The sequence below is a fragment of the Cutaneotrichosporon cavernicola genome (assembly GCF_030864355.1).
Source record: "Cutaneotrichosporon cavernicola HIS019 DNA, chromosome: 3".
NCBI classification, from domain to species: Eukaryota; Fungi; Basidiomycota; class Tremellomycetes; order Trichosporonales; family Trichosporonaceae; genus Cutaneotrichosporon; species Cutaneotrichosporon cavernicola.
Genome location: NC_083395.1, coordinates 994,339 through 1,020,926, shown reverse-complemented (window position 1 = coordinate 1,020,926; position 26,588 = coordinate 994,339). Strand labels below are relative to the sequence as shown.

The 26,588-nt window shown below is 58.5% G+C and overlaps 10 protein-coding genes across 10 annotated transcripts; 5 read left to right on the top strand and 5 right to left on the bottom strand.

The window, feature by feature from the left end:
• Positions 1-67: 67 nt before the first annotated feature.
• On the top strand, positions 68-2,814 carry CcaverHIS019_0303910 (uncharacterized protein; the record flags this gene model as incomplete). The annotated part of the gene is made up of 5 exons (XM_060598832.1): positions 68-322; positions 356-438; positions 536-635; positions 671-1,334; positions 1,466-2,814. The coding sequence occupies 5 exons, from the start codon at positions 68-70 to the stop codon at positions 2,812-2,814; spliced, it is 2,451 nt and encodes an 816-aa protein (XP_060455586.1).
• Positions 2,815-3,216: 402 nt separating this feature from the next.
• On the top strand, positions 3,217-6,061 carry URE1 (uncharacterized protein; the record flags this gene model as incomplete). The annotated part of the gene is made up of 6 exons (XM_060598831.1): positions 3,217-3,240; positions 3,280-3,469; positions 3,501-3,550; positions 3,584-3,588; positions 3,790-4,336; positions 4,373-6,061. 6 exons carry the CDS (start codon positions 3,217-3,219, stop codon positions 6,059-6,061), a joined length of 2,505 nt encoding a protein of 834 aa, XP_060455585.1.
• A 481-nt stretch (positions 6,062-6,542) lies between these two features.
• Positions 6,543-8,712, bottom strand: irc3 (uncharacterized protein; the record flags this gene model as incomplete). Its single annotated transcript, XM_060598830.1, has 8 exons — positions 6,543-6,701; positions 6,744-6,900; positions 6,933-7,474; positions 7,511-7,779; positions 7,854-8,011; positions 8,051-8,185; positions 8,230-8,409; positions 8,459-8,712. 8 exons carry the CDS (start codon positions 8,710-8,712, stop codon positions 6,543-6,545), a joined length of 1,854 nt encoding a protein of 617 aa, XP_060455584.1.
• Positions 8,713-9,431: 719 nt separating this feature from the next.
• On the bottom strand, positions 9,432-10,950 carry CcaverHIS019_0303880 (uncharacterized protein; the record flags this gene model as incomplete). Its single annotated transcript, XM_060598829.1, has 2 exons — positions 9,432-10,782; positions 10,829-10,950. The coding sequence occupies 2 exons, from the start codon at positions 10,948-10,950 to the stop codon at positions 9,432-9,434; spliced, it is 1,473 nt and encodes a 490-aa protein (XP_060455583.1).
• A 1,993-nt stretch (positions 10,951-12,943) lies between these two features.
• Positions 12,944-14,359, bottom strand: APR1 (uncharacterized protein; the record flags this gene model as incomplete). The annotated part of the gene is made up of 3 exons (XM_060598828.1): positions 12,944-13,899; positions 13,955-14,211; positions 14,295-14,359. 3 exons carry the CDS (start codon positions 14,357-14,359, stop codon positions 12,944-12,946), a joined length of 1,278 nt encoding a protein of 425 aa, XP_060455582.1.
• Positions 14,360-14,890: 531 nt separating this feature from the next.
• On the bottom strand, positions 14,891-16,270 carry CcaverHIS019_0303860 (uncharacterized protein; the record flags this gene model as incomplete). The annotated part of the gene is made up of 2 exons (XM_060598827.1): positions 14,891-15,531; positions 15,574-16,270. The coding sequence occupies 2 exons, from the start codon at positions 16,268-16,270 to the stop codon at positions 14,891-14,893; spliced, it is 1,338 nt and encodes a 445-aa protein (XP_060455581.1).
• A 495-nt stretch (positions 16,271-16,765) lies between these two features.
• Positions 16,766-18,542, top strand: CcaverHIS019_0303850 (uncharacterized protein; the record flags this gene model as incomplete). The annotated part of the gene is made up of 4 exons (XM_060598826.1): positions 16,766-16,834; positions 17,159-17,503; positions 17,609-17,710; positions 18,225-18,542. The coding sequence occupies 4 exons, from the start codon at positions 16,766-16,768 to the stop codon at positions 18,540-18,542; spliced, it is 834 nt and encodes a 277-aa protein (XP_060455580.1).
• A 765-nt stretch (positions 18,543-19,307) lies between these two features.
• CcaverHIS019_0303840 (uncharacterized protein) lies at positions 19,308-20,376 on the top strand (the record flags this gene model as incomplete). Its single annotated transcript, XM_060598825.1, has 6 exons — positions 19,308-19,322; positions 19,401-19,477; positions 19,512-19,525; positions 19,666-19,911; positions 20,181-20,250; positions 20,307-20,376. 6 exons carry the CDS (start codon positions 19,308-19,310, stop codon positions 20,374-20,376), a joined length of 492 nt encoding a protein of 163 aa, XP_060455579.1.
• Positions 20,377-20,459: 83 nt separating this feature from the next.
• CcaverHIS019_0303830 (uncharacterized protein) lies at positions 20,460-23,660 on the bottom strand (the record flags this gene model as incomplete). Its single annotated transcript, XM_060598824.1, has 5 exons — positions 20,460-20,524; positions 20,570-20,942; positions 20,984-21,216; positions 21,252-23,504; positions 23,540-23,660. The coding sequence occupies 5 exons, from the start codon at positions 23,658-23,660 to the stop codon at positions 20,460-20,462; spliced, it is 3,045 nt and encodes a 1,014-aa protein (XP_060455578.1).
• Positions 23,661-24,140: 480 nt separating this feature from the next.
• On the top strand, positions 24,141-25,966 carry CcaverHIS019_0303820 (uncharacterized protein; the record flags this gene model as incomplete). Its single annotated transcript, XM_060598822.1, has 7 exons — positions 24,141-24,249; positions 24,443-24,562; positions 24,595-24,975; positions 25,075-25,091; positions 25,160-25,381; positions 25,419-25,766; positions 25,838-25,966. 7 exons carry the CDS (start codon positions 24,141-24,143, stop codon positions 25,964-25,966), a joined length of 1,326 nt encoding a protein of 441 aa, XP_060455577.1.
• Positions 25,967-26,588: the final 622 nt, after the last annotated feature.

Genomic DNA, 26,588 nt, shown 5'->3' with positions numbered 1-26,588 from the left:
TATTCGCATCTGTATCCCCATATTTTTGCCACCTGTACTCGCCTGTATCCTCCTCACCGACCCCGCTATGCCCAAAGTCCCCTCCGTCTCTCCCGTCACGGGCAAGCCGGTACCCCCGGATTACCTGCACGCGTCGGACATTCATTTCCAGGATACGCAGGGGCGCAGCGTGCTCCTTCGAGGCATCAACTTCACCGCATCCGCCAAGGCACCACCAGGCCAGCCGAGCCAGAGCCAGGAAGGGTTCTGGGAGGACGCGGAGAGAGGCGACACTTCTTGGGTGGGCGCGATGGGACTCAACGTCGAAGATGGGAGTGCAGATGTACGTCCTACGATGAATGACGCTGACGCCCAGATCCACCTCGCCCGCTTGAGGGCATGGGGTTACAACATGCTTCGCTTCGTGTTCACTTGGGAGTCGCTGGAGCACGCAGGGCCGTGAGTGACATACGACTTGGCCAGGCTTGGCGCGTTACCGTTTCGCTACCGCCTTCCTCACCTTCCTCAACCTCCCCCACTTGGTAGCTGACAACAGGGGCAAGTACGATTACGAGTACATGGACTATGTGGTCAAGGTGCTGTATAAGTGCAAGGAGTGGGGGTTCCGCGTCAATATGGACCCGCACCAGGACGTCGTGAGTTTATGAACCTTTATATCAACTGATGACAGTGGTCGCGGTTCTCTGGCGGCTCTGGCGCGCCATTATGGACGATCTACGCGTGTGGTGTGGACCCACAAAACATTGTGCCGACTTACTCGGCGCTCGTGCAGTGCGACTACCCCAGCAAGGAGGCGCCCGATCCGGGCTCGATGCCGGCCATGATCTGGTCGTCGAACTACTACCGCGCGTTCGGACACACGGTGTGGACTCTCTTCTTCGCCGGCAAGGAGTTTGCGCCCAAGTGCACCATCGACGGGAAGAACGTCCAGGACTTCCTACAGGACCACTTTATCGACGCTGTCGGCGAGCTCATCAAGGTCGTGGCGGCTGCGGGTAACGGCGAGCTCCTCGAGTCCTGTGTGCTTGGTTGGGACTCGATCAACGAGCCTGCCGAGGGTCTTATTGGGGTTAGAGACGTCAGCCAGGTGCCCAAGGACCAGCCGGTGCGCCTTGGGCCTGTGCCGACGCCGTTTGAGAGCATGCGGTTGGCCATGGGCGAGTCGCTCACCGTCGACAACTACAAGTTCACGTCGATGGGACCGAGTAAGACCGGCACAGTCTCGCTTGACCCCAAGGGAACGAGGCTGTGGATCTCGCCCGCGGACGACGCCAAGCGTGGCGCTGGCCGGTGGGGTTGGAAGCGCGGGAGCGAGTGGGAGATTGGCATGTGCAGTGAGTTTTGCAGCCGGCTAAGTTGTGTTGTGAGGATGGGCAGCAGCAACTCTATCGTCGCGAGCATGTCTGCCATTGACGCTCTCTGTATGGGAATAACTGCATGCCATGATCGTTAGCGCTGACACCAGTCTGGGCACAGCACGGCGTCTGGGACCCGACAACGAAGACCCTGCTCAAGCCGGCTTACTTCCACACGCTACCGACTAACCCGTCGCACGAGGTCGAGTTTGTGTACGACTTCTGGCGGCAACACTGGATGTCGTACGCGTCGAGCGTGCGCACACACCACCCTGATGCGGTGCACTTTATGAACACGTCGGTGTTCAAGCCGCTCCCGCCGCTACCCGAAAGTTTCCTGTCGGGCCGCGCCTGCAGCACACCCCACTTCTACGACGGACTCACGCTCATGACCAAGCACTGGAACTGGTTCAACGCGGACGCGCTGGGTATCCTGCGCGGCAAGTACTGGTCGATCGTGCAAGGACTGCGGGTTGGCGAAGCCGCAATCCGTAATGTCATCCAGGAGCAGCTGGGCGTGTTGAAGGAGGACACGAAGAAGAGTATCGGCAGGTACCCTACGATGATGGGCGAGATTGGGTGCCCGTACGACCAGGACGGGCGTGCGGCGTACGGTTACGTCAACGGCGGCAAAGGTAAGGGTGACTACACGGCGCAGACGAAGAGTTGGGACGCATCGATGAATGGCCACGACGGACCCAACTCGCTCAATTACACGCTGTGGAACTACACGCCGACCAACTCCCACCAGTGGGGCGACGGGTGGAACGGCGAGGACCTGAGCATCTGGTCACCTGACGACTGCAAGGGCGCGAGCTACAAGACGGAACGCTCTCTTGCCGAGAGTGCGGCTACGCTCTTATCCACGACGTCCACGGCGTCCACGGCGACGTTGCGCCCCAGCCTTGTGACCCCGAAAGGTATCGACGACAGCAGAGAGATCACGCCCGAACTGCTGATGGACGGCACGCGTGCTATCGGGGCTGTCTGTCGGCCATACCCCGTGGCGACCGTCGGCGCGCCGAGCCGCATCGACTTTGACATCTACACGAGTTTGTTCCGCCTATCCGTGACCGTGGGGCCAGAGGACGGCGGAGACGGCACGATCATCTACCTACCTTTCGTGCACTATGCGCGAGAGCTGGAGTGGGTCCCTGGCGGGGAGGATGGCTCCGAGCTGAGCTCATGCGTCAACTCCTCATCCAACCTCCTGGATAGCGACGTAGACGACCCGAAGGCCCTCAAGGTTAAGGCTCCGCTAAAACTCGGAATCGAAGTACGCACGACGGCTGGCGAGTACAGATTCGCCGGCCAGTTCTTGACCTGGACGTACCCGATTCCGGCGCGCCAGACCACCTACACGATTGAGATCCGCCGCGCACGCGGTGTACTCGCTCACAATGCGCGGACAGAGGAGGAGTGGAGCATGCTGTCGTACATTGGGTGCACGATAGCCTGACTCTTGATCGTCGTTCTCGCGTGGTGCGTGTGGCGGGGAGTTTTAGTGCTGCATCTGTAGTGTTGCTTGTCTTGTCATGTCATGTCTCGGATTCAACTGACAGAGAAGGAGTGTGGACGATGTCCGGTCCAAACAAGGGTACTGTATGGAAATTCTGGATGACGTCGTAAGGGTTAGTTGGAAGTTTCTTATCTCTGCCCACTAACACTAACCCTCAAACTCTCGTGGCGCTCGTGGCAGCTGACGAAAGAAGGCTCTAAAGACTCCAAGCCTAGGCTATCCCTGGAACCCTTCGGTAGTACTATTCAGAGCACCACACCTAATGAACGGCGCTGTCAAATTACATTCCCCTCTTCTCCACCCTCGTCTCCACCCTCCTCATTCTCACCATACTACTAACAAATGCACCTCCTTCCCCGCGAGCAGGTGGGGTTATCTTCCTCGATGACACCGGGCTAACTTCAGGACAAGCTCCTCATTGCGACTGTCGGTCAGCTGGCGCAGCGACGTCTCGCGCGCGGCCTGGCCCTCAACCGTGGTGAGGCGGTCGGCCTTCTCAGCTTCCAGCTCCACGAGCTCGCACGCGATGGCACATACAGCGTCGCGCAGCTTATGGACCTCGGCAAGAAGATGCTCGGACGCCGGCATGTGATGGGTACGTGCCTTCGGGTCGTGGCTGACGGCAGACGGCGTGCCTGAAGAGATCCATACTGTACAGATAGAGGCGACCTTCCCTGTAAGCTGTCACCGGTGTATGAGCTGACAACAGGACGGGTAAGTGTGGGCATTGTCGAATCGAGTCGGTTGGGAGGAGGAGAGATGGGGCACGTGTGGGTGTGTGATGCGAGCCTGGATGGAGGAGCATCTCGCTCCGTGCGATCCTTCCTTGGAGGCTTGGACTCTTCTCTCACATCCTGCCCAAGCTTGCTCGCGTCAGCTCCCTCCTCGCTAGTCCTAAGAACGCCCTGACTCCAGCACTTTTCTCGTCACCATCCATGACCCAGTTTGCGCCGACAGCGTTGACCTCGAGCTTGCACTTTACGGTAGCTTCTTCCCCATCCCAAACGAAGACAAATTCCCCATCCGCGAGCACCTCGCCAAGGAAGACCTCCCAGGTGCAGTTGTGTGCCTCAAGGAGAAGATCAGCCTCACTCCTGGCCGCAAACGCATCCTCGTCGAGGTCAAGAACCTCGGTGACCGGCCGATCCAGGTCGGGTCGCACTACCACTTCCTCGAGGCGAACGCTGCACTTCTGTTTGACCGCGAACTCTCGTACGGAAAGCACCTCGACATTGTGGCCGGCATGGCCGTGCGCTTCGAACCGGGCGAGCGCAAGACTGTGCCGCTCGTCGAGATTGGCGGGAAGAAAAATATTTGGGGTGGGCATGGGATTTGCCCAGGGCCGCTGGACGAGCGGAATAGGCACACGCTTGTGCGCGAGCGTGTGCGTGAGCTCGACTTTGCGCACAAGAAGCAGGAGATAGTGGAAGAGGCGCCCTCACCCGAGGTCGATCGCGAAGTCGTCAGTTACGAGGCACCACTGAAAAACTGACTTCAGTACGCGTCCATTTTCGGACCAACAACTGGCGACCGCATGCGCCTTGGCGACACGAGCCTGTGGATCGAGATCGAGAAGGACTACACGGTGTATGGCGACGAGTGCAAGTTTGGCGGAGGCAAGGTCATCCGCGACGGCATGGGACAGGCGTCAAATAAGTCTGGTGCAGAGGTACTGGACGCGGTCATCTCCAACGCGGTCATCATTGACTGGAGCGGTATCTACAAGGCAGACATTGGCATCAAGGACGGGCGCATCCATGGCATCGGCAAGGCGGGCAACCCAGACATCCAGGACGGTGTTGACCCCCTCATGATCGTCGGCGCTCACACCGAAGTCATTGCTGGCGAGGGCAAGATTGTCACCGCTGGTGGCCTCGACACGCACGTGCACTATATCTGTCCACAGATCGTGGAGGAGGCGCTCTCGTCTGGTCTTACATCAGTCATTGGTGGCGGAACGGGTCCCTCCGCCAGCACCAACGCAACGACAGTCACCCCCAGCAAGTGGTACATGGAGGCGATGATGCTCGCGACGGACGGTTTGCCGCTCAACTTTGGATTCTCGGGTAAGGGCGCCGACTCGGGCGAGGCGAGTCTGCGTGACATCATTGAGGCGGGTGCCATGGCGCTCAAGGTGCACGAGGACTGGGGAGCGACGCCCGAGGTCATCGACCGCAGTCTCAACGTGTCTGACGAGTACGACATCCAGATTACCATTCATACCGACACGCTCAACGAGGCTGGCTACGTCGAGAGCACTGTTGACGCGTTCAAGGGCCGCACCATCCACACGTACCACACTGAGGGCGCCGGTGGTGGTCATGCGCCTGACATCATCGTTGTATGCGAGCATCCCAACGTCCTCCCGTCATCCACCAACCCGACCATGCCATACTGCAAGAACACACTCGACGAGCACCTCGACATGCTCATGGTATGCCACCACCTGGACCGGTCGATTCCCGAGGACATTGCGTTCGCCGACTCGCGCATCCGCGCGGAGACAGTGGCCGCCGAGGACGTGCTGCACGACCTCGGAGCGATCTCGATGATGAGTTCGGACGGCATGGCTATGGGACGTATTGGCGAGGTGGTGGCGCGCACTTGGCGTACAGCGAGCAAGATGCGCGACCATCGCGGTCCGCTCGAGGGCGACGAGGAGGGGCGTGACAACACGCGCGTAAAACGCTACATTGCCAAGTACACGATCAACCCGGCAATCACGCACGGCGTCTCGCACATTGTGGGCCAGGTCATGCCAGGCATGTTGGCCGACCTCGTGGTCTGGGACCCGCCGTACTTTGGTGCGCGTCCCGACATGACGATCAAGGGCGGTATTATTGCGTATGCGCACGTCGGCGACGCCAACGCCTCCATCCCGACTGTTCAGCCGATAATCGGGCGGTCGATGTACGGTTCCGAGCCTGACGCGGCGGGGTTCAACAGCGTCGTGTTCGTGTCCAAGGCGTCGATCGACAATGGCACTATCAAGGGATACGGGCTCCGGAAGCGGCCCGAGGCAGTGCGTAACTGCCGCAATATCAGCAAACACGACATGAAGTGGAACGACTACATCCCGCGCATGGAGGTCGACCCCGAGACGTACGAGGTGCGCGCGGACGGCGAGCTCATGGACGTGCCGCCGGCCGATACGCTTCCGCTCACCAAGCGTCTCTTCCTCTTCTAGCCGGTGTGGATAATGTAAGGATTGGAAATCGGAATGTATCGTGGTCGTTGTCCGTGGTGAGCTGCTGGTTGTGGGGCTGTGGAATCTGAACCATGCGGTATGGAGATTTTTATCCAAGATCGGTTCAGCGCTGTTCATTTATAACTTTGAACAGCGCTCCAACTCATCAAGACACCAGGTTGCGTCAGTTTCCTCACTGTAAGCTTTCCCCACTATGCCACAGCGCTGTTCATCACGTGGTCCTTCGGCCCACGGTACTGTAGTCAACCCCCGAAAGACCAGAACCCTCCCTTAGACATCGTAAGAGAACGGTCTTCAGAGAGGCTCCAATAGAACAGACAACGACAACCCCGTCTCCAACCGTGCTTAGTAGCAGTCGCCGAGGAAAGAGGCGTCAGTGAGCCACAGCGTGAGCGTGACTCTACTCCCTACCCCAAGTAATGCAATGCAATGTAGATGCTACATATAATATCAACAAACATCAGCTCTCCTCTCCTGGCAGGCGCAGGTTGCGCGCCGCTGCAGCACGCTCCTTCTCGGCCCGCCTCGCCGCCTTGGCGTCAGCAGCTGCGGCCCGCTCCTCGGCCCGTTTCCTGGTCCCCAAACCGCCATGTTGCGCGGCACAGAGGACGGCCGCGACCTGGTATCAGTATTCCCGCTGCAATGATAAAATGATACTCACCTGCCCGGCTGTCAGCGACTGCACGTCTATTGGTGTTCCACCGATCATGATCCTCGCGCCCTCGCCCTCCTGGGCCTTGATGCCTTTGATCTTGAGCAGCATCTGGATCTGCTTCTCCGACGCCGGGCGTGTGCGCCACGGCGCGTATTTGCTCATTCTTTTATTAGCAGTCCCTTCAGCTGAACTCACTGTCGCAAAGTGTTTCGCGTTAGGCGACGCTCGACGTATGCGTCGGCTGTGCGCACCGCACGGTCTGCATCGTCTGCGAACGCGAGTTGTTGGACACGCCCAAATGGGCTGCCACGGCGCGGCGCACCGCCGATGCGTGGCAGCTTTGGCGTGAAACTCACACTCCACTTTTCCTCAATGGGCTCGATCGTGATGTGACCACCGCCCATGAGCTCGAGAACACACTTGCCCCCGCCACAGTGAAACCACGCGAGTTGTGACAGCGCGGGGATGTGTACGTGATTCGGCGCTTTGAGAGCAAAGGGGTCAGACACATCCACGAGCCGGACCTTGGTGGGAGCGGAGACCGCAAGGGCAGACGGCGTCCTCTCTGCTGCCTTGGCATCCGCGAGTGCCAGCTCCTCAGCCACGTCCTCGTGCGTGAGACCGAAGAGAGTCGGAAGGACGATCATACCGCTCGCCCGCGAGATGTTGTCTGCAATGTCGATGAGATAGCAGTCTTGCTTGCCTGTCGTAGGCGAAAGACGAAGTCCGCGCCCGACCTGGTGTCTCAGCTGCGCCACGTCGTCCCAGCTTACCATCTGCGCCAGCAGGTTCTTGCTCCTCGTCGGTCGCGCAAGCACAACGCAGTCGATCTCCGGCACGTCCGCGCCCTCCGTGAGCACCTCGCAGTTGACGAGCACTGGGAACTCTCCCTTCCGGAACGACTCCATGACGTCGCGCCGCGCTCCTGCCGGCATGGTAGAGGTAATGCTGCGGGCGTCAACGCCAGCGTTTCGGAACGCCGCAACGAGGTCGGCCACATGCTGAAGGTTGACAGCGAACGCGAGGGTCGAGCGCCGATCGGCTGAGGTCAGCTTATGGAGGGGAGGCGCCAAGGGTGAGTGCCAGCTGGTCTACAGCTGCATGAACTTGACATACCTGCGCGATGGAGATACGTTCGCACAACGAGGAGGTTGACCGCGGGCGTGTTGACGTGTGAGGCCAACGAGGCGGTTGCGTACTCGCCCGTGGAGGTCGTCTCAACATCGCCGAGCTGCAAGTCGGCGTACACGGCAGTGCTCTTCACGGGAGACAGCCTGTCGTCAGCTGTGACGAGCTCCTTCCAGCAGACGCACCATCCTTCCTCCAGCATGTCCCCGACGTCGCGATGAAATACGATCTCCTCGAAGGCGGCCGAGAGTGCGAGCGTGTCATGCCTGCTAAACGTGGCGGAGAACCCGACGATGGGCACATCCGGACTTTCGTCGAGCCTGCTGTCAACAATTTGTCTCTTCCATGAGCTGAAGCTGCTCACGTCTCATACGCCTCCACGTCTGGTGGTAGCGACACGCCCGCGTTGAAGTAGTGAAGTAGGCGGAGATAGGACTTGGCGGCAGCGTGATGCGCCTCGTCGACAATGATGAGCTTGAAGCGCTCGGGGTTGAACTTGAGTAGGCGCACGGGGTTCGAGAGCGTCTGGTATGTCGCGACGGTACTGTTGTTAGTCAGTTTCAATTAGGTCAGCTGTGCGGAACGTCACTTACATGTCGGCAAACCCCGAGGCGACGTGCTTTGCCTGCTCAAGTTCGACGTTCCAGTCGGGCAGGAGACGGCGTGCGACAGCGCGCGCCTGTTCCGCAAGTTCAATAGAGCCGACGAGGATGAGAGTCTGGCCTTCCCCGGGCCCGGCACCCGCCATCTCCGTCCCACCTTGCTCTCTCCCATAGCCCTCTGACTGGGGCCGCTGGACGTTCAGCTCATCGACACCGGGCACTGCCGGGATGAGGTGCATGAACATTGTCGTCTTCCCGCTACCTGTGGGTGAGGAGACACCGATGCGCCGGCGTCCACGGGCCAGCGCATCGAGGCATGCGGAGATGGCTTCGGTCTGGTAGGGGCGGAGGGTGACAGGTGGAGGGGTGCTAGGTTGTGGAGGAGTGGGAGGTTGTGGAGGAGTGGGAGGTCGTGGAGGGGTGGGAGGTTGTGGAGGGGAGGGAGGCTGTGGAGGGAAGGGAGTTTGTGGAGGGGTGGGAGGTTGGGGAGGGGAGGCAAGGTCGACGGGCGGCGGTAGTTCTGGTGCGCCCTTACTCCTCCGACGAGGTTTGGCCTCTGAGACATCTTCTGGTGTTCCTGTTGACGCGGTCTTGGGCTTGGGTGGCCTACCTCTCCTTACAGGCAATGACACAGGATGTTCGCCTTGAGGAGTGGAGGAGGAGCAGCGGACAGCTCCCACTGCCCCGAAGCGGCGGACAGATGGCCATCGAAGAGGCAATGGACGCACTGTTGTGGCAACAGGCCGGAGGATGTGTACCGCTCGGAACATGGGATGAGAGAGAGAAGAGGGAGGCAGGAGATATGAGGTGACCCGAGATTTCAGTGTGGCTGTGGAAGTGGAGGTGGAGGTGAAAGTGGCACCGTGGCATGTGTACCTCCGTATGCATATATACAATTACGAGCTCAGCTATCGGATATCATCTAATCCCTGATCCTATACTTCTACCCTCTCGTCCCAACCATCTATCGAGTGTAGAAGAACCAGTCGACGTGGTCGCCCTCGTCCTCGAGCTCGAGCTTCTCCTCCGCGGTCCACTCGCGCCCACGGGCGGCGTTGCGCTCAGTCTTCTTGTTGTTGGCGTAAGTGGCGTAGGTCCACCAGAAGACGCCGCAGAGGGAGAGGAGGCATGAGAACCCGACGCAAACGCCGTGGCCCATCATGAAGCGCGGCTGGTGCTCCTTGGGAAAGAGGAATGAGGAGACAACACCGCCAGAGTTACCACTGCAAATGAGGATGCCGGTCGCGACGCTCTTCTTGAGAGAACCACCAAAGTTGTTCGAGCCCCACGCGACGAGGATCGGGAAGGCTGGGTAGATGCCACACGCGGCGAAGAAGAGGGCAAAGTAGGAGACGCCGGTGGAGATGTTTGCCAGGAGGAGACCATACCCGATTGCACCAACGATACCGAGACACACGATAAAGGGCGAACGCACTTTGAGACGGTCCGAAAGCCAACCCATAAAGACGGTCATGAACGACGCCGCGACATAGGGCGGCACGGACATGAGCTGCGCCTTGCCGGCCGTGTAGCCGAGTTGGTTGATGATGGTAGGCGAGAAGAGGGAGAAGCAGTAGAGGGGGACGACGGCGGAGAAGAATGCGACGCCAAAGAACCAGCTCTTCCAGTCGAGGATGGCATCCCGGATGAAACGCTTCTTGTACGCGTGCGAGCAGCCGTCGTTGTCGAGGCGCAGGCGGTCCACCAGGACCTTGCGCTCGGCGGGCGTAAGGAACTTTGCGGTGTCGGGGTAGTCGTGCATTAACCAGAAGGACGCAAAGGCAGCGATGACGGTCGCGACACCCTCAAGGATGAAGATCCAGCGCCAGCCCTCGTAACCACCCACGCCGTCCATGAGGTTGATGAGACGGGCAAGAAGACCACCAAAGGCGCCGGCGATGGTCGCAGCCGAGAAGAAGAGCGCCACACGGAACGAAATCTCGAAGCGGCGGTACCACTGGGTAAGGAAGAAGGCGATACCGGGGAACAAACCCGCCTCTGTCACACCGAGAAGGATACGGGTGGCCAAGAGACCGGCAAAGTTCTGGACAAAGCCCATGCCAATCATCACGATACCCCACGAAATCATGATGATGGGGATCCACATTGACGGCCTCCAGGCCTTCATAACAATGTTGCTTGGCACCTCGAACAGGACGTAGAAGATGAAGAAGCAGGCCAGTGCTGCCGCGTACTGGTTGGAGTCGAGCCCAAGATCCTTGGAGAGACCGAAAATGTTGGCATTTCCAATGTTGGAGCGGTCGAGGAAGGAAAGGAGGTAGAGGAATGCCACCCAGGGGATGATGCGAATATCACTGGTTGTTAGCGACGTGCCAGTACTTGTGTTCTGGACAGACTTACCACTTGCGGATGACAGCCTTGATGTTGACGCTGGCGAGCTCAAGGTCGTCGAAGGAGCCGGTAAAGTCGTCGCCCTTGAGCTGCTTGTTCGCAAGGTTACTGTCGTCCAAGTAGTCGCCCATGGTGAGGATGAGTGCGAGTGTGAGTATGAGTGTGATGGGAAAGTCATTGATGGGAAAGTCTTATAACAGTCTGTCGTATGGTCGTATACAGAGTAGGCTGCTTGGCTGGCATGGTCGTTTCCCAGCTGCCAGGTTGCGCCAGTTTCGGTTATCATCAGACATTTCCGACCCGGAGGGCCCTTGTCCGGGGCCCTTGTACCCTTGTACCAATCCACCAGAGACGAATAAGCTGCTGTTTGAAGTTACTTGGCGGGGTAGCTGAAGTTGATGGTGGAGTATGATGGTTACAGTATCCTAAGATAGTCCTGGTAGTCACTGGATCCGGGCAATGTGGGGTCAAGGGAAGGGACATGTGGGGGGCTCAGCCGGTGATCTTCCGCTGCCAAGACTAAGGGATCAAAGGGCCCCAGGACGACCACCTGGGCGGTGTTAAAGCGCTCCAAACACTTTCCAATCACACGTGCCGATGCGGAAATGAACCCCTGAGATACCCCTAAGAAATGGAGCATATGGCCTTGTTCATTCATGACAGCTGGATGACATGTGCTTCTTGTTGGCTGTCATCTTGCTCGTTTTCCCGCTTACCCGGTCCCGGGTCGGTCCAGCGCCGGTCAATTGACTCTGTTCAAGTGGGCAGTAGGGGAGGCGTGGGACAAACATATCTTTGGAATGGCGTCAGTCAATCGGCAGCGGCGGGAATGGATTAGCGTTTCATGATGGGATTCCGAACTGTGTGAGGACGTTGGTATACCCGACTGAAGCCAGGCGAGCCGAGCTCTGGTGTCATGTTCATGTTGAATCGCAGGTGCAACATTCAGGCTACGTCGAGCCATGTCAATTGCAAGTCGGTGTCGCGCCTTCCGTTACGACGCTGCCCAGTTGCCTGCCCAGCGTCACCGGCTATTAGACCAGCTAGGCTGCGTGGTCTGGGCTGAGCGGCCCCGCGAATACTCCAGTCACATACCTCTTCCAGTCACACTCTTCCAGTCACACTCTTCCAGTCACACTGACTACCACGTGAATCGCGCGGAACAAACCGAACGCCGACACCAACTGAACGTGGCCCAGAGGCCCAGACAGCGACACGAGTCGCGTTCATAGCCGGTTCCTAGCTTGCTCCACAAAAGACACTAGTTTGCTAGTTTGCGTGGCTGGGCCGGCTGGGCCCGCTGGGCCCATGCGGGGCCATGAACCGAGGCACGGTATATCATGTCCCACGCGGTCCAGTAATAATGACGATCTGGAGAAATAGACGCGGTAGACGATCAGCACGTCCTAGAGCTGTCGCTTACCAAGCGAGGCACGGCAATGTCGGATCTACATGTTCTCTTTACGACCACTCGACGAGTTTCAAGACAGTAGGACATGTGTGCCTGCATCGCGTGGAGGCGCCATGTCGTCGTCTATCTGTTCCCATCTTGGTCCGAATGCCGAAAATGTCAACAGCCTTACCTCCCAGTGCTCACCTACATGTCGTGATTAACGGGCCGTGTCGTGATTATCGGGGCGGGATAGATTGCTTATCAACACAGTACTCTGTTGGCCATCGAGTGATCAACTGCACAGGTAGCTCGCCATTCCAAGTCATAGAGACCGAGTGGCGTGTCCGACTAATCACGATGGCGACGAGGTGGTGATCGCTGTCGAGCTGGCGATGCTCTCCCTTCGGATGGATAGTTCTCTCGGTTCAGCCAGTCATGGCATGGATCGTCTTCATCGACATCGGTCGTCAAATCAAGAGGCTATGGGCAATACACATCACTGTACCACCATCGACGTTAGTCTCCCCAACAAATCGCTGCGATTCAGGCAACTTTGCCAGAGCTCCGACCGTCTCGCACACTGTTACATCATGCAACGTCGAGACTGCTACTTGGAACAGATGTTCACACTCACACACTCATCTTCTAGAGCGGGGACACGTCTGCTAAACTTCCGATAACGCTGGGTGGCACTGAGACACGAGGCAGGCATCGCTACGGCTCATGCTCGCTTACGTCGACGTGGCGAGACCGACGGCGTTCCGGCCGAGGTCGTACACGCTGTAGTACCGGCGGAGGAACGAGTCGCCGATGATCCAGATGGGGCCCATGGGAGGGGGGAAGTCCATACCCATAAACGCCGAGATGCAGGTGCCGCCGGCGTTGAGGGTGTAGTCCTCGCCCGAGAGGGTGAAGTCCTTGCCACCAAAGACGAACGAGAGCTTCGGAAGCGTAGGTACCTTGGCGCAGTCGAGAGTGTACTGGCCATTCCAGCTCTTCTCGGCACCAATCTGAGCGTTGAGCATCTCGGCAATGTCAGTGGGGGTCACAATGAGCGACGTGCCCGTGTCGATGGCGGCACCAGTGTTCTCGAGCTCAAGCGTGTCCTTGCCGAACTTGACGGCCTCGAGCTCAATCTCCCAGTAGCCGCGGCGGCGCACGGGGATGTAGTGGATCTTGCCAGTGTAGCCTTCCGAGTCGATACCACCGATGGTGCACTCGCCACCGTCACCGTCACCGTCGCCGAGACGGAAGCCAAAGACGGGCTCGTCGAGCAGCTTCTGGTTGAGCATGTTGTAGAACGGAGGGACGATGCGGTTGACCGAGATCGTGTCGTACCCCATGCCAAGGATACCGTCAAACTTGCCAAAGGCAAAGGCAAGGCCAGGCTCCTTGGTGGCCTCGGCAAAGTCCTGCTTCTTGACCTTGAGGTCGCCAATCGTCATAGTGTCCTGCGAGACAAAGCCCTCGAGCGAACCCGAGCCGTAGCGGATGGCAAACTCCGAGCCGTTGGCCTTGTACGACGACGATGCGTCCGAGTCGTACTTGGCGTGGAGGAAGCATGCGATCGACGTGCACGACTTGGAAGGCACCCACAGGTTGGACGAGCCCGTGTCGAGGACAACCTTGAACTGCTGGGGCGGCGTGCCGATGGTGATGTCGGCGTAGTACTGCGCGTTCATGTAGTCTTTGGGGTCAGCGTGACTTGGGTGTGACAAGAGATTGAGTGTCAACAAACGCACTCGAGAGAGGGACTTCGTGGCCGCCCTGGATGGTGCCGGCGTTGTCCTTGGCCTCTTCAATCATCTGGGCCCAAAAGAGGTCCTTGTCCTCGTCGGACATGCGAAGGGGACGGTTGCGGCGACCGCCGGTGAAGGGCTTCTGATGCTCGCCGCCAAGGAGACCGCCAAGGTGCTTCTCCATGAGCCACTCGGCTTCCTTGAGAGGGGAGAAGTTGGCGCTGAGGCTCTTGGCGCTGTCCATCTTGTTGAGCTTCATCCTGAGACATGGTTAGTGGGTGGTCTGTGCAATGACGCATGCGGTTGGGTTGGAGAGTTGGAGAGTGGATGGGTGGCAACTCACTTGTGGACAGCGGCGTCCGTGCCGCCAAGGATGGCGAGGACGGAGATGAGAGCGGCAACCTTCATGTTGAGTGTATGGGTTCAAAGGAATGAAACGAGTTGGGTGTGGCAATGAGAGGGGGATGAGGATACTACGCTGACGATGTGTTAGTTGTGTGATGCGTTGGATGGAGGGAGGCGCGGTCGCGACGGGGTGGGAGGGGGGTTCCGGGTGGGGTTCCTTTAAGATGACTGCTGGGGGGATTGCTTGCGTGGGTGGCGTAGGGTGGCGTGGGTTGACTCCTTCAAATGGCTGGCAATGAGCTTGGGTGGAATCAAGGAACCAAAACAGTAGGAATGACGCCTGACGTCACTATCATTACCATCATTACATCGGCCCCTAATGCTGAAGAAGGCGGGTTCAAATCACTCCTTGGGCCCTTGGGCTCTCCAATACAATACCAAAGATGCATGTCCCAGTCTCAAAGTCAGTTCTACCGTTCTATGCTCTATATGCTCTACATACTATGCTCCTAACAGCACCACGACCTCGAGCTCAGCAAGATGCTGAGGGAGCTCGGCCAAATCTGCACACGCGCCTGATTGGAGCGGTCCGAGCTAAAGTGACGCCGTAAGATCAACTCCCCAGCCACCAGCACTCCCGTCCTTGCCAATCGGGAGTTGCTCCAACCGTCCCGGCCCCATCTCGATCGCGAGTCCGTCCCACGCAGGCTCGACGCGACCACCCCACGTCTTCAAGTCGGCAGCAATGCGAGCCATGTCCTCGCTCTCCCAGATACGTTTGATTAGCATGTCGGCCAGCGCCGTGTCCTGGTGCCCGGGGTCGCGGCGCTGCTGGTCGCGGATCGAGAGCCCAACCTCCTCCCAGATGTAATGGGTCGTGGGGTGGGTCATACCCAGGAGGTAGGTCGCCTTAGGTTTGATGCCGAGGGTGATGTCCATCGCTTGCGGGAAAGAGACGTGTGACGGGTGAGGGCGCCATGGCCACAAAGTGTCCATGATAAGCACACTGTCTGCCTTGTTCGGCACGGCAGCGTTGATGAGGTCCCACGTCTTGTCTGGTACCGAGTTCAGGTCGGACAGGTAGACCAGGCGCGAGTCAAACACGAAGCCCAGGCAGATGAACGGCTCCTTGCTGGCAGTGGGCTTGGGGCCATGGTGCCCAACGTCGTTGATTGGCGTACCGGGCTTGCTGGGTTCGGCAGGTGGCGCGGCGGAGAAGTAACTCCCGTGGTGAACTGGGGTCAGCTTAAGTGTCAGAACCAGCAAGCTCGACCTACCAGGTAATGGGGCAACAGTAATACCCTCGACCTCGAACGGCGTAGTGTCATCCTTGAGGATATGGAAGTGGAGCGACGGCAGGTCGCCGCCGCCGCTCGCCTTGGTCTTGTCAACGAGGTAGGGGAAAGACGCAGAGATGGTCTCAAACGTAAGAGCCGAGCAATAGATTGGGATATGCCCGCCCTGCCGACCGCACCATTCACGCAAGTCGTCGAGGCCGTTATACGCATCGGCGTGCCCGTGGGTGATGATCACGGCATCGATGCGCTTGATACCCCATCTCGGGAACAGCTTGCAGCTCTGCTCGCGGAATGTCTTTCCCACGTCGACGACGACGTTGCGCCACTCCCCGCCGCGCTTCTTACGCAGCACGACGGCCGGGTTACCTCGCCGGTTCTTCCATCCGTCCTTTACGCGCGGGTCGACGGCCCCGCGGCACGAGCCACACGGTACACTCCCTGGCCACTGGGCAGAGGGGTCATACCCTCCCCATTGGTGAGGGGTGCGCTTGTCCTCGGGGGCGGCGTTGTAGTCGTCGAGGAAGAGGCCTACGTCGCGGGATGGTTTGTCAACCTCGGCCAGACATGGCCCGACAGGGAGTGCGGTTGAGGTGCCAGTCCCGAGGAAGTGTACGCGGAGAGTTTCGTCGTCAGCGGGGGCGTTGTCCACTGGGCAACCGTTTGTGTTCGAGGCCATTGCTTATCTGTGTTTTGTCTGAAGGCTAGGGGGCGAGTTAGTCATTCTGTAGAGTTAGGTGGGCCATCACGTGATGGGGATGCCGGAAGTATGAGAGTATACCGTGGGAGAGTGGAGTGTGAGCCTAGAGCCTCGACCATGGACCGAGGTCAAGAAGGTCCTGATACCCTTGTTCCTGGTTTCCATATCCACCTTTGCTTGAAGGAAGGCAACAGGCAAAGCGCAGCCAAGGGCGCGGGGCGCGGGGCGCGGGGGGGGTGTTACCGTAAGGGGGATTATGGGTTACAAAGGATTGTTCCCAACTGTTGTATTTTGTATTTGGTCGTTCTCTAATACAGTACTGGAGTCTCTTTGTCGCCGCCGACACCTTTATTGATCACTGCCAGACACCCATGGCAGCTCCCATTTCAACGCCACGAGACACTTTTACTCCGACAATCGTTCACAACAAAGTCCCTTGCCCCGTCACCATTCACAAACCGCTAGTCCATCATCATGCAAGCGGGCGCTTTAGGCCTCGTGCGACGAGACACCAACCCGGGGTCCAATGGCTTCTATAACAAGGTCCGTAAGCGAGCTCCACATCGGAGCGGCAGCCGCAGCCGCAGCCCGCATTGTATAGCTTGACACTGCATCCCATCGCATGCATCGGCGCCCAGCATTCCTCCATCGCGGTCAATGGAGGGATGCATCGCCGAGCCGTAAGGGTTAGTGGCGGTACCCCCGGGTCGGAGACACGGGTCTGCCGCTGCTCCGCCATGTTACAAGTTGACCGAATTCGGATTGCATCTCTCCATCACCCACTCTCCCATTATTATCCATCCTCATTCCTATGGAAGTCAAAGTCTCTCCCGTGACTTTTGTTTGTTTGTCACACGCTAACACCAGCTCTTCTACATACTCATAGCCGTGCTCGGCGCGTTTGCGCTCGTCTCTCTCCTCAACTATGTGCGGAGTAGGCGGCGGCGCGTCATGGTGTTGCGTGAAGCCCAGCGCCTCGGCCTCATGGTCCCGGGCATGGAGGGTTACGTGCCAATGCGAGAACGCCCCCAATTACGCAAGCTGGACGGGTGGCGCACACCCGACTGGTGGGAGGTGGTCGAGGATGCAAAGGCCCAGAAAGCCCAGCGAAGCCCACCAACTCCATCCGTTGAGGAAAAAGTCAAGATCAGGGACATCGAACATATCGAAGACGTTTTCCACGATACGAACACGACTGCCGACCGAGAACCGGTGCGTTCGGAGGCCGGTCAACAAGCACGGATAGAAGAGGCCGACCCAGAACAACATCAACATCAACAACAACAACAACAACAACAACAACAACAACAGACACAGGCGCCAACACCACAATCTATGCCACCGCCTCCGAACACGCCTGCACCTGATGCCGACTACGGCGCAAGGGGCCAGCTCGAGCTCGGGTCCATCGAACAGCTGGTGAGTAGCGTTTTTTGGCGTTGCCGATAGTGCGGCGCGACTTGACCCATGCACCAGCTGACGCATGCCGTCCATCTATTATCGTCATTGTTCGCGTCACCTCATCACCCATCACATTGCCCGATCTCGGATCGTGCCACTTGATCTCTCCCACGAATACGACTTGCTCGTTACTCGCATGCTGTCAATCTTCGACTTGGCCGCGGTTTCCCCCCTCCTGTGGGAATTACCCGATTACCCCACTTGATCGCCGTGCCTCGCTGAAACCCTACCTGCACTGCTCTGCACTGCGCCGGATGTTGCCGCCGTCACCGCATTTGCGCACTCCGCACCGGTTCATTCTCGTGCTGTCTATTATGCCGCGGTCGTCATCGATGGCTGTCGTCCCATGGCCATCCTTTGTTCCATGACGCCGCCGACTCACTCGCATCTTATACGCGCACCACATTCCACGCGCCACTCTCGTATTCCCATCTGGCCCGTATCGACCCCTCAACTGCGGCCTGCGCAACAGCGTCCACTCGCCCTCATACCAGTGCCAGTCACCGTGACTGAGCCTGTAAAACCCATCTCCCACCTCCCTTATTTCCCCAACTACGTGTCGTACCTGAAGACGGCCCACGACCCCAAACCGCCCCGCTTTGCGCCTGACGACGACCACGCGTTCGACAGCATCATCGGCGAGCCGCTCGAAGTAGTCGTGGCGATACGTATGCCGCGGCCACCACGCACACGCGTACTTGACCCCGATGATGACGGCGCGATCATGGACGAGTGGGCCGGATTGGAGCTCGGCATTGCGAGCTGGGAAGTCGTGGGATCCGACAGGTAGATTAGAGCCTAGTTGTATCGTTCGTAGTCATGTATAATCCGGGTGTCTCGTACTGGGGTGCTGTCGGTCGTGGAGACGGTGAATCGAGTTGGTTTCTGCGACCATGACTGTGAACAGTGCCGTGACATTGTCGTACGGTGGCAGAACTCGCAAGTACTGTTCACAGTTGAATCTGAAGAGGGCTGTCATGCTAAACATCAGTCCTGGCGTCACAGCAGTTGACATGTTTATAAACTCTTCACGCCATTATTCCTCCGACCGCCCTCACATCGCAAGCGGACCTATAAGTAGTAGGGATAGTACTTGGAAAGAGCTGGAGAGTGCACAGAAAGAAGAGCTGGAGAGTGCACAGAAAGAAGAGCACAGAAGAAGAGCACAGAAAGAAGAGCACAGGAAGAGAACAGAAAGAAGGGGACAGAGAAGCAGAGCCAGCGTCATGTCGGCAAACACCTTTCAGTTATTTGGTTCCAAACCTCATCACCGCAAACCACGCCTCCTGCCTCCTGCCTCGGTACTGGATTTCCGAGACCCCATTTCCTTGCCATGTGTTCTTTCGAGCTTCTGATCTTCCAAGCTTCCAAGGCGTATCCGGCTTACAAACGCCGTAGAGGACTGTGCACGCGCCCACCCACCCGCCACCATACCCCAAACCCTGTCCGAACAACAGTTGGGCGACCGTGCTCCCTGCCTTTCCACTGCTACCAGCTCCAACCTACATCACCCATGTTTTACATCGCTCTCATCGCTCTCACCTCCATCTAAACGATGCGTTGTTTCCGCGTGCGTCCTCCCTCCTCATCTTTCAGGCAGACTCTGACTTTGGCCCTGGTTTGTGAAATGGGAAATGGCTAACGGCAGGTCGCGATCATGGGTTCTGGAGGGGTGGGTAAATCTGCCGTGGTGCTGCGATTCATGAACGGAGAGTTTTTGGATATGTGCGTGTGATACTTGGGTTGGCGCTGATGGGAGATATGATCCGACAAGTGAGTGGCGAGATAAAAATGAGGATAGGGTCGAGAACAAAGGCCGTAGAGGCCCGGACAGGGTGGCGCGGATTTCGACGGACTTGGCCGGAAGAAGAGAAGACGACAAGGAGGGGACGACAAGGAAGAGCTAACCCCAGTCGAGGACAGCTACCGCCGTCAATTCGACGTCGACGGCCAACCCTGCGTCCTCGACATTCTTGATACGGCCGGAACCGACCAATACTTGACTTTCAACGACTTGTTTATCCGCGACAGCCAGGGTTTCGTTCTCGTCTTCAGCCTCACGCAGCGGGACACGTTTGAGGATCTCCGACGGGTACGCATGGATATTGAACGGCTCAAGGCGCCGGGAGGGCAGCATGTGCCAATGGTTATTGTTGGGAGTGAGTTACGCGGCCGTCCAAGCCAAGCGAGACGCTGAGGCCGGAAGTGAGGGGGGGGAGAAGAAGGAGAGAGAGGGCGAATGAGACGGTGAGACGGTGAAACGGGCCGAGGACAAGTGGTGGAGGAGGTGAGAGGAGGAGTGGGCAGATTGACCAATGAATGTCTGGACGTCGGGAGATGATGATGATAGAGTTGAGAGTGACACAGGCTTATCTCGGAACCACATCGCTTCCGAGCAAGTCAAAGTCAAAGCCACGCTGACGCAAAGACAAGGCCGACCTCGATATGTATCGCGACGTCATGTACGACGAGGGCATCAAGCTAGCCGCCGAGGCAAAGTGCGAATACATTGAGACGAGTGCTGTGAGTTTCTTCACTAATCAACTGACACTAGCGACACAACACAAACATCGACGAAGTGTTCGCCTCAGTCACGCGTCAGATCCGCTCAAACCCCCTGCTAGGGCGGCCTCATAGGCATCGGCGTAGACCAAAGTGTGTCATCTTGTAAACCATGTTGTTGTGTACTATAGGATGCATATGCTGTCTAATACTTGCCGTTTGCCTTTTCCATCTCAGGCTCAAGCTCTGGCTCTGGCTCCGATAGAGGTTCTGGCGTCAATTCGTGTCCTCATCAAGCTACCTCAAAACACGCACCGATACACGTCCGGGTTACAAACTTGAGCACCTCGTCGATGAGGATGACCGGTGCCGAGATCACGATCACCGCCTTCCACTCCTCCCAGCAGAGGGGCGTGACGCCGAACAAGGTCGCCAGGAAGGGTACGTACAGGATCGCAAAGTGCAGCACCATGCTGACTGCGATCGCGACGATGAGATACGGGTTCGCCCAGAGCGGCAGCGAGAGCAGGCTCTCGTTCTCTGAAAGCGAGTTGCACGCGTTGAACATCTCGATCACGACCAGGATCGATAGGGACATGGTCGCGCCGTGTCGCGCGGCCGAGCTCGAGGCCGCAAAGATCCCGCAGTCGAGGTGGGCGAAGAGCTCGCTGCATTTGTGGAAGTGTGTCTGGCGTTAGCGGCGACGAAATCCGTCAAGCTAGCACTCACCAGTTCGTAGAAGCTGATCTGTGGACCACCCTCGTAGAACATGAACCACCACGCGTATCCGAAGACCGTGGCCGCGCCGACGTAGATACCGATGATGAGGTATCTGACGAAGAGCCAGCGCCCGATTAGCGGGTCGTCCGCGCCGCGTGGTCTGGTGCGCATGATCTGGCTGTCGGGTGGGTTGAAGCCGAGCGCGATGGCTGGCCCGCCGTCCGTGACGAGGTTGACGAAGACTGCTGTTAGCTGAAGATGTGATACGATAGCTTACGGAGCTGGATAGGCGTGAGCGCCTCGGGCATGTCGAGGAGAACGGTGAGGAAGATGGAAACAACCTCGCCGATGTTCGACGAGATGAGATACCGGATGAACTGCTTGGTGTTGTTGTAGATTGCGCGACCCTCCTCGACTGCACGCTCAATCGTCGCAAAGTTGTCCGTGGCGAGCACCATGTCAGCAGCGAGCTTGGCGACGTCGGTGCCAGAGCCCATCGCGATGCCAATGTCCGCCTTCTTGAGCGCTGGCGCGTCGTTCACACCGTCTCCCGTCATGGCCACCACGAGTCCGAGGCCCTGGAGCAGGTCGACGAGCTGCTGCTTGTGGTTCGGCTCTGTGCGCGAGAACAGGCTTGCACGCTGAACGGCAGCGATCTTCTCCTCGTGACTCAACGCGTCAAGCTCACGCCCAGTGTAGCTTTTACCCGTCAGATCCTCGTCACGGCCGAACACGCCAATGTCGCGGCAGATCGTCTCAGCCGTGTTCTTGTTGTCGCCCGTGATCACAATTGTCCTGATACCCGCCATGCGGCACTTGGCAATAGCTTCGCGCACTTCGGGGCGCGGAGGGTCGAGCATACCTACAAGGCCGACGAAGACCATGTCCTGCTCGAAGCGCACGTAGTCCTCCGCGCGGTCCGTCTTGTAGTTCGACACGTCGCCATCGCTCTCGCTCACGTATGCGAGCGCGAGGGTGCGCAGCCCCCGTCGTCCGTACTCGAGCAGCACGTCGGCGAGACGCTCGCGCAGCGTGTCGGTTAGAGCGACCTCGCCAGAGGGGAGGAGCACCTTGGTACAACGCTCGATGACAGACTCGGGTGCGCCCTTAACGAGAAGCGAAATGGAGTCGTTCGAGCCCGTAAGCACGCTCATCGACTTGCGGTCGCGTGAGAACTCAAACGTGAGCAAGCGCTCAATGGCGCCCTCGTATTGCTGGTTGACAGCCATGACACGCTGCCGAGGGTCCATATCCGCGAGGGTCTGATTCCAGCGCTCATCGACACCGCCGAGCTTTTCGACCAGTACCTTCATTGCCGCCTCGGTCGGCTCGCCGACGGCCGAGTACGAGTCAGAGTCAGCGTGGTACGCGACACGGGCGTCGTTGCAAAGCGCGCAAATTTCAACGAGCTTGTCGACCGGCGCGGTGCGCAGAACGGCTCTCTCTGCGTGTCGCCCGTCCAGCGTCGTGACCGCGCCCACAGGCTCGTACGTCGTGCCGCTGACGTTATACTCGGCGAACGCTGTCTCCGTAGCCGCAGTGAGGAAGCGCGCGACGCTCATGTTGTTGGTCGTAAGCGTCCCCGTCTTGTCTGAGCAGATGACGTTGGTGCACCCGAGGGTCTCGACAGAGGGAAGGTTGCGGACAATCGCACCGCGCTTGGCCATCTTCTTGGTCCCAAGCGCGAGGCAGGCGGTGATGACGGCAGCCAGGCCTTCAGGGATTGCTGCGACCGCAAGCGCCACGGCAATCTTGAGATAGTAGATCGCGCCCTTGAGCCATCCGCGGTGGCTCGCGTCACCAAAGTGCCGAATGTTGACCAGCCAAACAAGCAAACAGATCACCGAGATGACCTTGGCTAGCTGGTCCCCAAAGTCGTCAAGCTTGCGCTTAAGCGGTGTCTTCTCGTCCTCGTCATCCGCGCTAATGCTCTGGTGGATCGAGCCCAGTGCGGTCTTCTCGCCAGTGAACACGACGAGCGCGTGCGCAGCGCCGTTCACCACCGTCGTCCCGGCAAAGAGCATGTTCGTCTGGTCCTGTTTGACCGCCGCGTCGTCCTTGACAGCCGCCTCGGTCTTGGGGACACTCATGCTCTCACCGGTAAGCATCGCTTGGTCGACACGGAAACTGCTCGACGAGAACGAGAGGATGCGGCAGTCGGCAGCGATGCGGTCGCCGACGTGCACCGACACAACGTCGCCGGGCACGAGCGACGACGCGGGGACTCGCACGACCTGCCCGTCGCGCAGGACTTGTGCCTCGTCGGGTGAGTACTCGCGCAGCGCGTTGATCGCCGTCTCTGCGTTTGTCTCCTGGGTCACGCCAACCGCCGCATTCGCGATGAGGATGAGGAGGATGACAAGGGGCTCGACGAACGCCGTCAACCATGTCCCGCCGATCTGCTCGGCGTCCTCGAACAGCGCCAAGATGAAAGATACAACCGCCGAGCCGAGGAGGATGAGCACAAGCTGGTCCTCGAACTGCGCGAGGATGAGCGACAAGAGCGACTTGGGCGACTTTTCGGGGAGCACTGGGGTCAGCTAGTGACTGCAACTCCCGGCCCACCATTCTCGCCGTAAAGCTCGCGGTTATTGCCAACTTGTGTGTCGTCGAGACCGGTTTTTGGATTTGTACCGTAGTGCGCGAGAGCGTCCGCGGGAGAGTACGTCCACGCGCGGTCGAGCATGTTGAGAAGGAGTGATGGGTGCCAAAGCGGAAGGAAGGTACAAAGAAAGAACTTTGCTGTTACAGCGCGAGGCTGAGAGTGTCGCGCTGTACAAGCGTTATGCCAGCAAGATGATAGAGACCGGAATAGACGATGAGCAAGCGTCAACAAGAGAAGAGGATGGAATGAACGTGTTGCTGAGCTGTCACCTCATAAAACAGGACACGGTTACGTACATCCGGCGACATCCGGCTGATTCTTGGGGCCTGGCTGACGCGGCATTGTGCCTGATATTCTCGACTTTTGCCGCCCGTAATGGGTTGGTTGAATAAGCTGCCAGTTGCATCTACCTCCACCTTGTCTCTGACGCGTTTCCAGCTATCAACTACGGCTGAGCGTTAGCAGAGATCCAACATCAACAACACCTCCAACACCTCGCCAAACGTGGACAAGGAGTGGCCATAATGTCGCCCTCAGTTCTCTTCCACTGTGCTCATCAAGATGCTCCGCATCCGCCCCTTCCTCCTGCCTACGCTTCCTCCTTCTCCTCCTTCTCCCCCCTTGACACCCTCTACTTCTGCGAGGAATGTGATGCAATCCGTTGCGACCAGTGCGTCGTCATCGAGGTCGCCAGCTACTACTGCCCGAGCTGCCTCTTTGACGTACCTTCACATAGCGTACGGACGGACAAGAACAGGTGAGCCCTCCACCGACCAAGCTGACGAGGAGATGCGCACGGTCCTGTTTCCAATGTCCACAGTGCTCCAGCGGTCTCGCGACTATAGCATCTGAGACACCGAAAGAGACCACCAAGAACCCAGAAGAGAGGGTCAGCGGCGCGCCGTACTTCCTCATCTGCGCAGCGTGTAAATGGTCGAGCAAGGAGATTGGGTGGCTGTTCGACAAGCCCTCGGGCCTGGCAGGTGAGAAGGGCAGGGAAGGCCGCTGACTCCAGGCCAGAGCGAGAGACAATTCTCGCAATCGGAGCTGGTGCAAGGCGAGTATGACAGCCTCAAGGACTCGCTGGAGAAGTACATTGCGCAATCGGGCCCACCGCCCGCGGCGCAGAAGCCTGACAAGGAGAAACGGCAATCACACCAGCGCGCCCCATCACGACACCTCGCACAGATCGCCGCATCGCGCGCTTTAGGCCGTGAGGTTCCTGGACTGCCACCGCTCAAGTCGTCAGGGCGTAAGGCCCGTCTCCGCCGCGAGGAAGGCGACAAGGGCGGGGCGACCCGCGACGAGATGCCGCCATATGTGGCCAAAGGGTCGTGGCGCGACAAGGGCCTGGAGTGCGGCCTTGCGGACGTGGACGCTATGCGAGAGATGGAGGGTGAGGATGTCGTGATTCTTGAGAGGCGATGGGCGAACGCTTGGGACCCAGAACGTTTGGCAAGGTCAGCTTACCTATCCCAACGGAAGCTGACAGCAGCAAAGCACTTCCCCCCCGTGTGCCACTGCAGACACGCCAGATGAAGCGCTGTCCCTCATGCCGCCACACGCTGGTTCAACCGCAGCCGGACGCCAAGTCTGTGCGCATGCCAATCAAGGTCGTCGCGTTCAACTACCTCCCAACTGTCGAGCTGGGCCGACGGCGCCGGCGCATGGCTGAGGAGCTGAACGAGGATGCGACGGACGAGGAGCTGGAGCGGAAGCGGCGTGAGAGACGGCGGACACGCCTCCCTCCAGGGCGTGAGGAGGATGAGCCCATGTCGGCACCGCTGTTGGCCGGCGAGGTGGTGAGATCCAACGACCTTGGGACCGAGCTGACAGCAGTACTCGTTCCAGATGGCTTTCACCAACCCGCTCTACGACCCTATCCAGATCCGTTTGGCACCCGCGCACCAGCCCAAGTTGCCTGTGCCCGCGAACCATCACATTTTCATCCCCACTGCTCATTTCACCGTCGGTGCGCTCAAGGACGCGTGGGCGTACGACGAGGAGGATGAGGACGAGGGTGGGAGCGATGACGGGCTGGGCGGCGTCGTTGATGGTGTCAAGGGTCGTATGGGTCTTGGTGCGCATCGCCACCGTGGTCGCGAATTGGGCGTTGAGAAGCGAGGCAACGTGACCAAGGTCGGCCTCGAGGTTGAGGTGTACAAGGAAGCTACAGGGCCAGTTGAGGTAAGTCTGGGGTCCCGAGACACACCGGGATGGCGAGGGGCGATTACGTTGTGCCTGGCTGAACCAAATAGTTTGACCTGGAAGTGAGGTTTACGTATCGGGCCGATGAGGGCGAGGGAAGTAAGGAGGGGGCTAAGGCTGAGTACAAGACGTTTACATTCTGGTCTCGTATGTGTGCAGGCGAGGTGTCTGACGAGTAGAAGAGTAGGATGAAGGAGTGTAGACTAGTTTTGATGTGCATGATGAAAGGTGGCGGCGGGTAGGGTGAGGAGTCAAGGAGGAGGGAGGCTAAAGAGGACTAGAGAGAGGGTAAGATTGTGTAGGTTGTGGCTTGAGTTGCCGTCAGAGTCAGGGCAAAAGGAGCAACAACGAGAGCAGAGGTCTGATTATCCCATCCCACTGTCACCTCTGATAGCTCTAATAAGAGTCTGAACGGTTTAACACTCTATCACTATAGCATACCCTGCACCCAGCAGTCAGGCTACCAAACTACCAGCTACCCCCCCCTTTTGGACGCGCCTCATTCATTCCCTGTGCTTCCACATCCTTAACCCCCATCCCGCTCTCTTGACATTAGTATTCCTACTCTTCTCCTTACATCTCTCCCTTACTCTCCGATCTCCGAGCGCCATTCGGCGCGTTTTGTTTACTCGACATCACCATTTTGGCTCGATCCAGGTGCCAAGCGGCTGTCACGGTGGCTTTGCGCACCGACAATATCCACCGTGAGCCGTGAGTTGCATGAGTTGCATGAGACCCTACCTTCCTTTCAACTGTACCAACAATTGGTTAAACCCTACACTCAACCAACCCTATACAGAG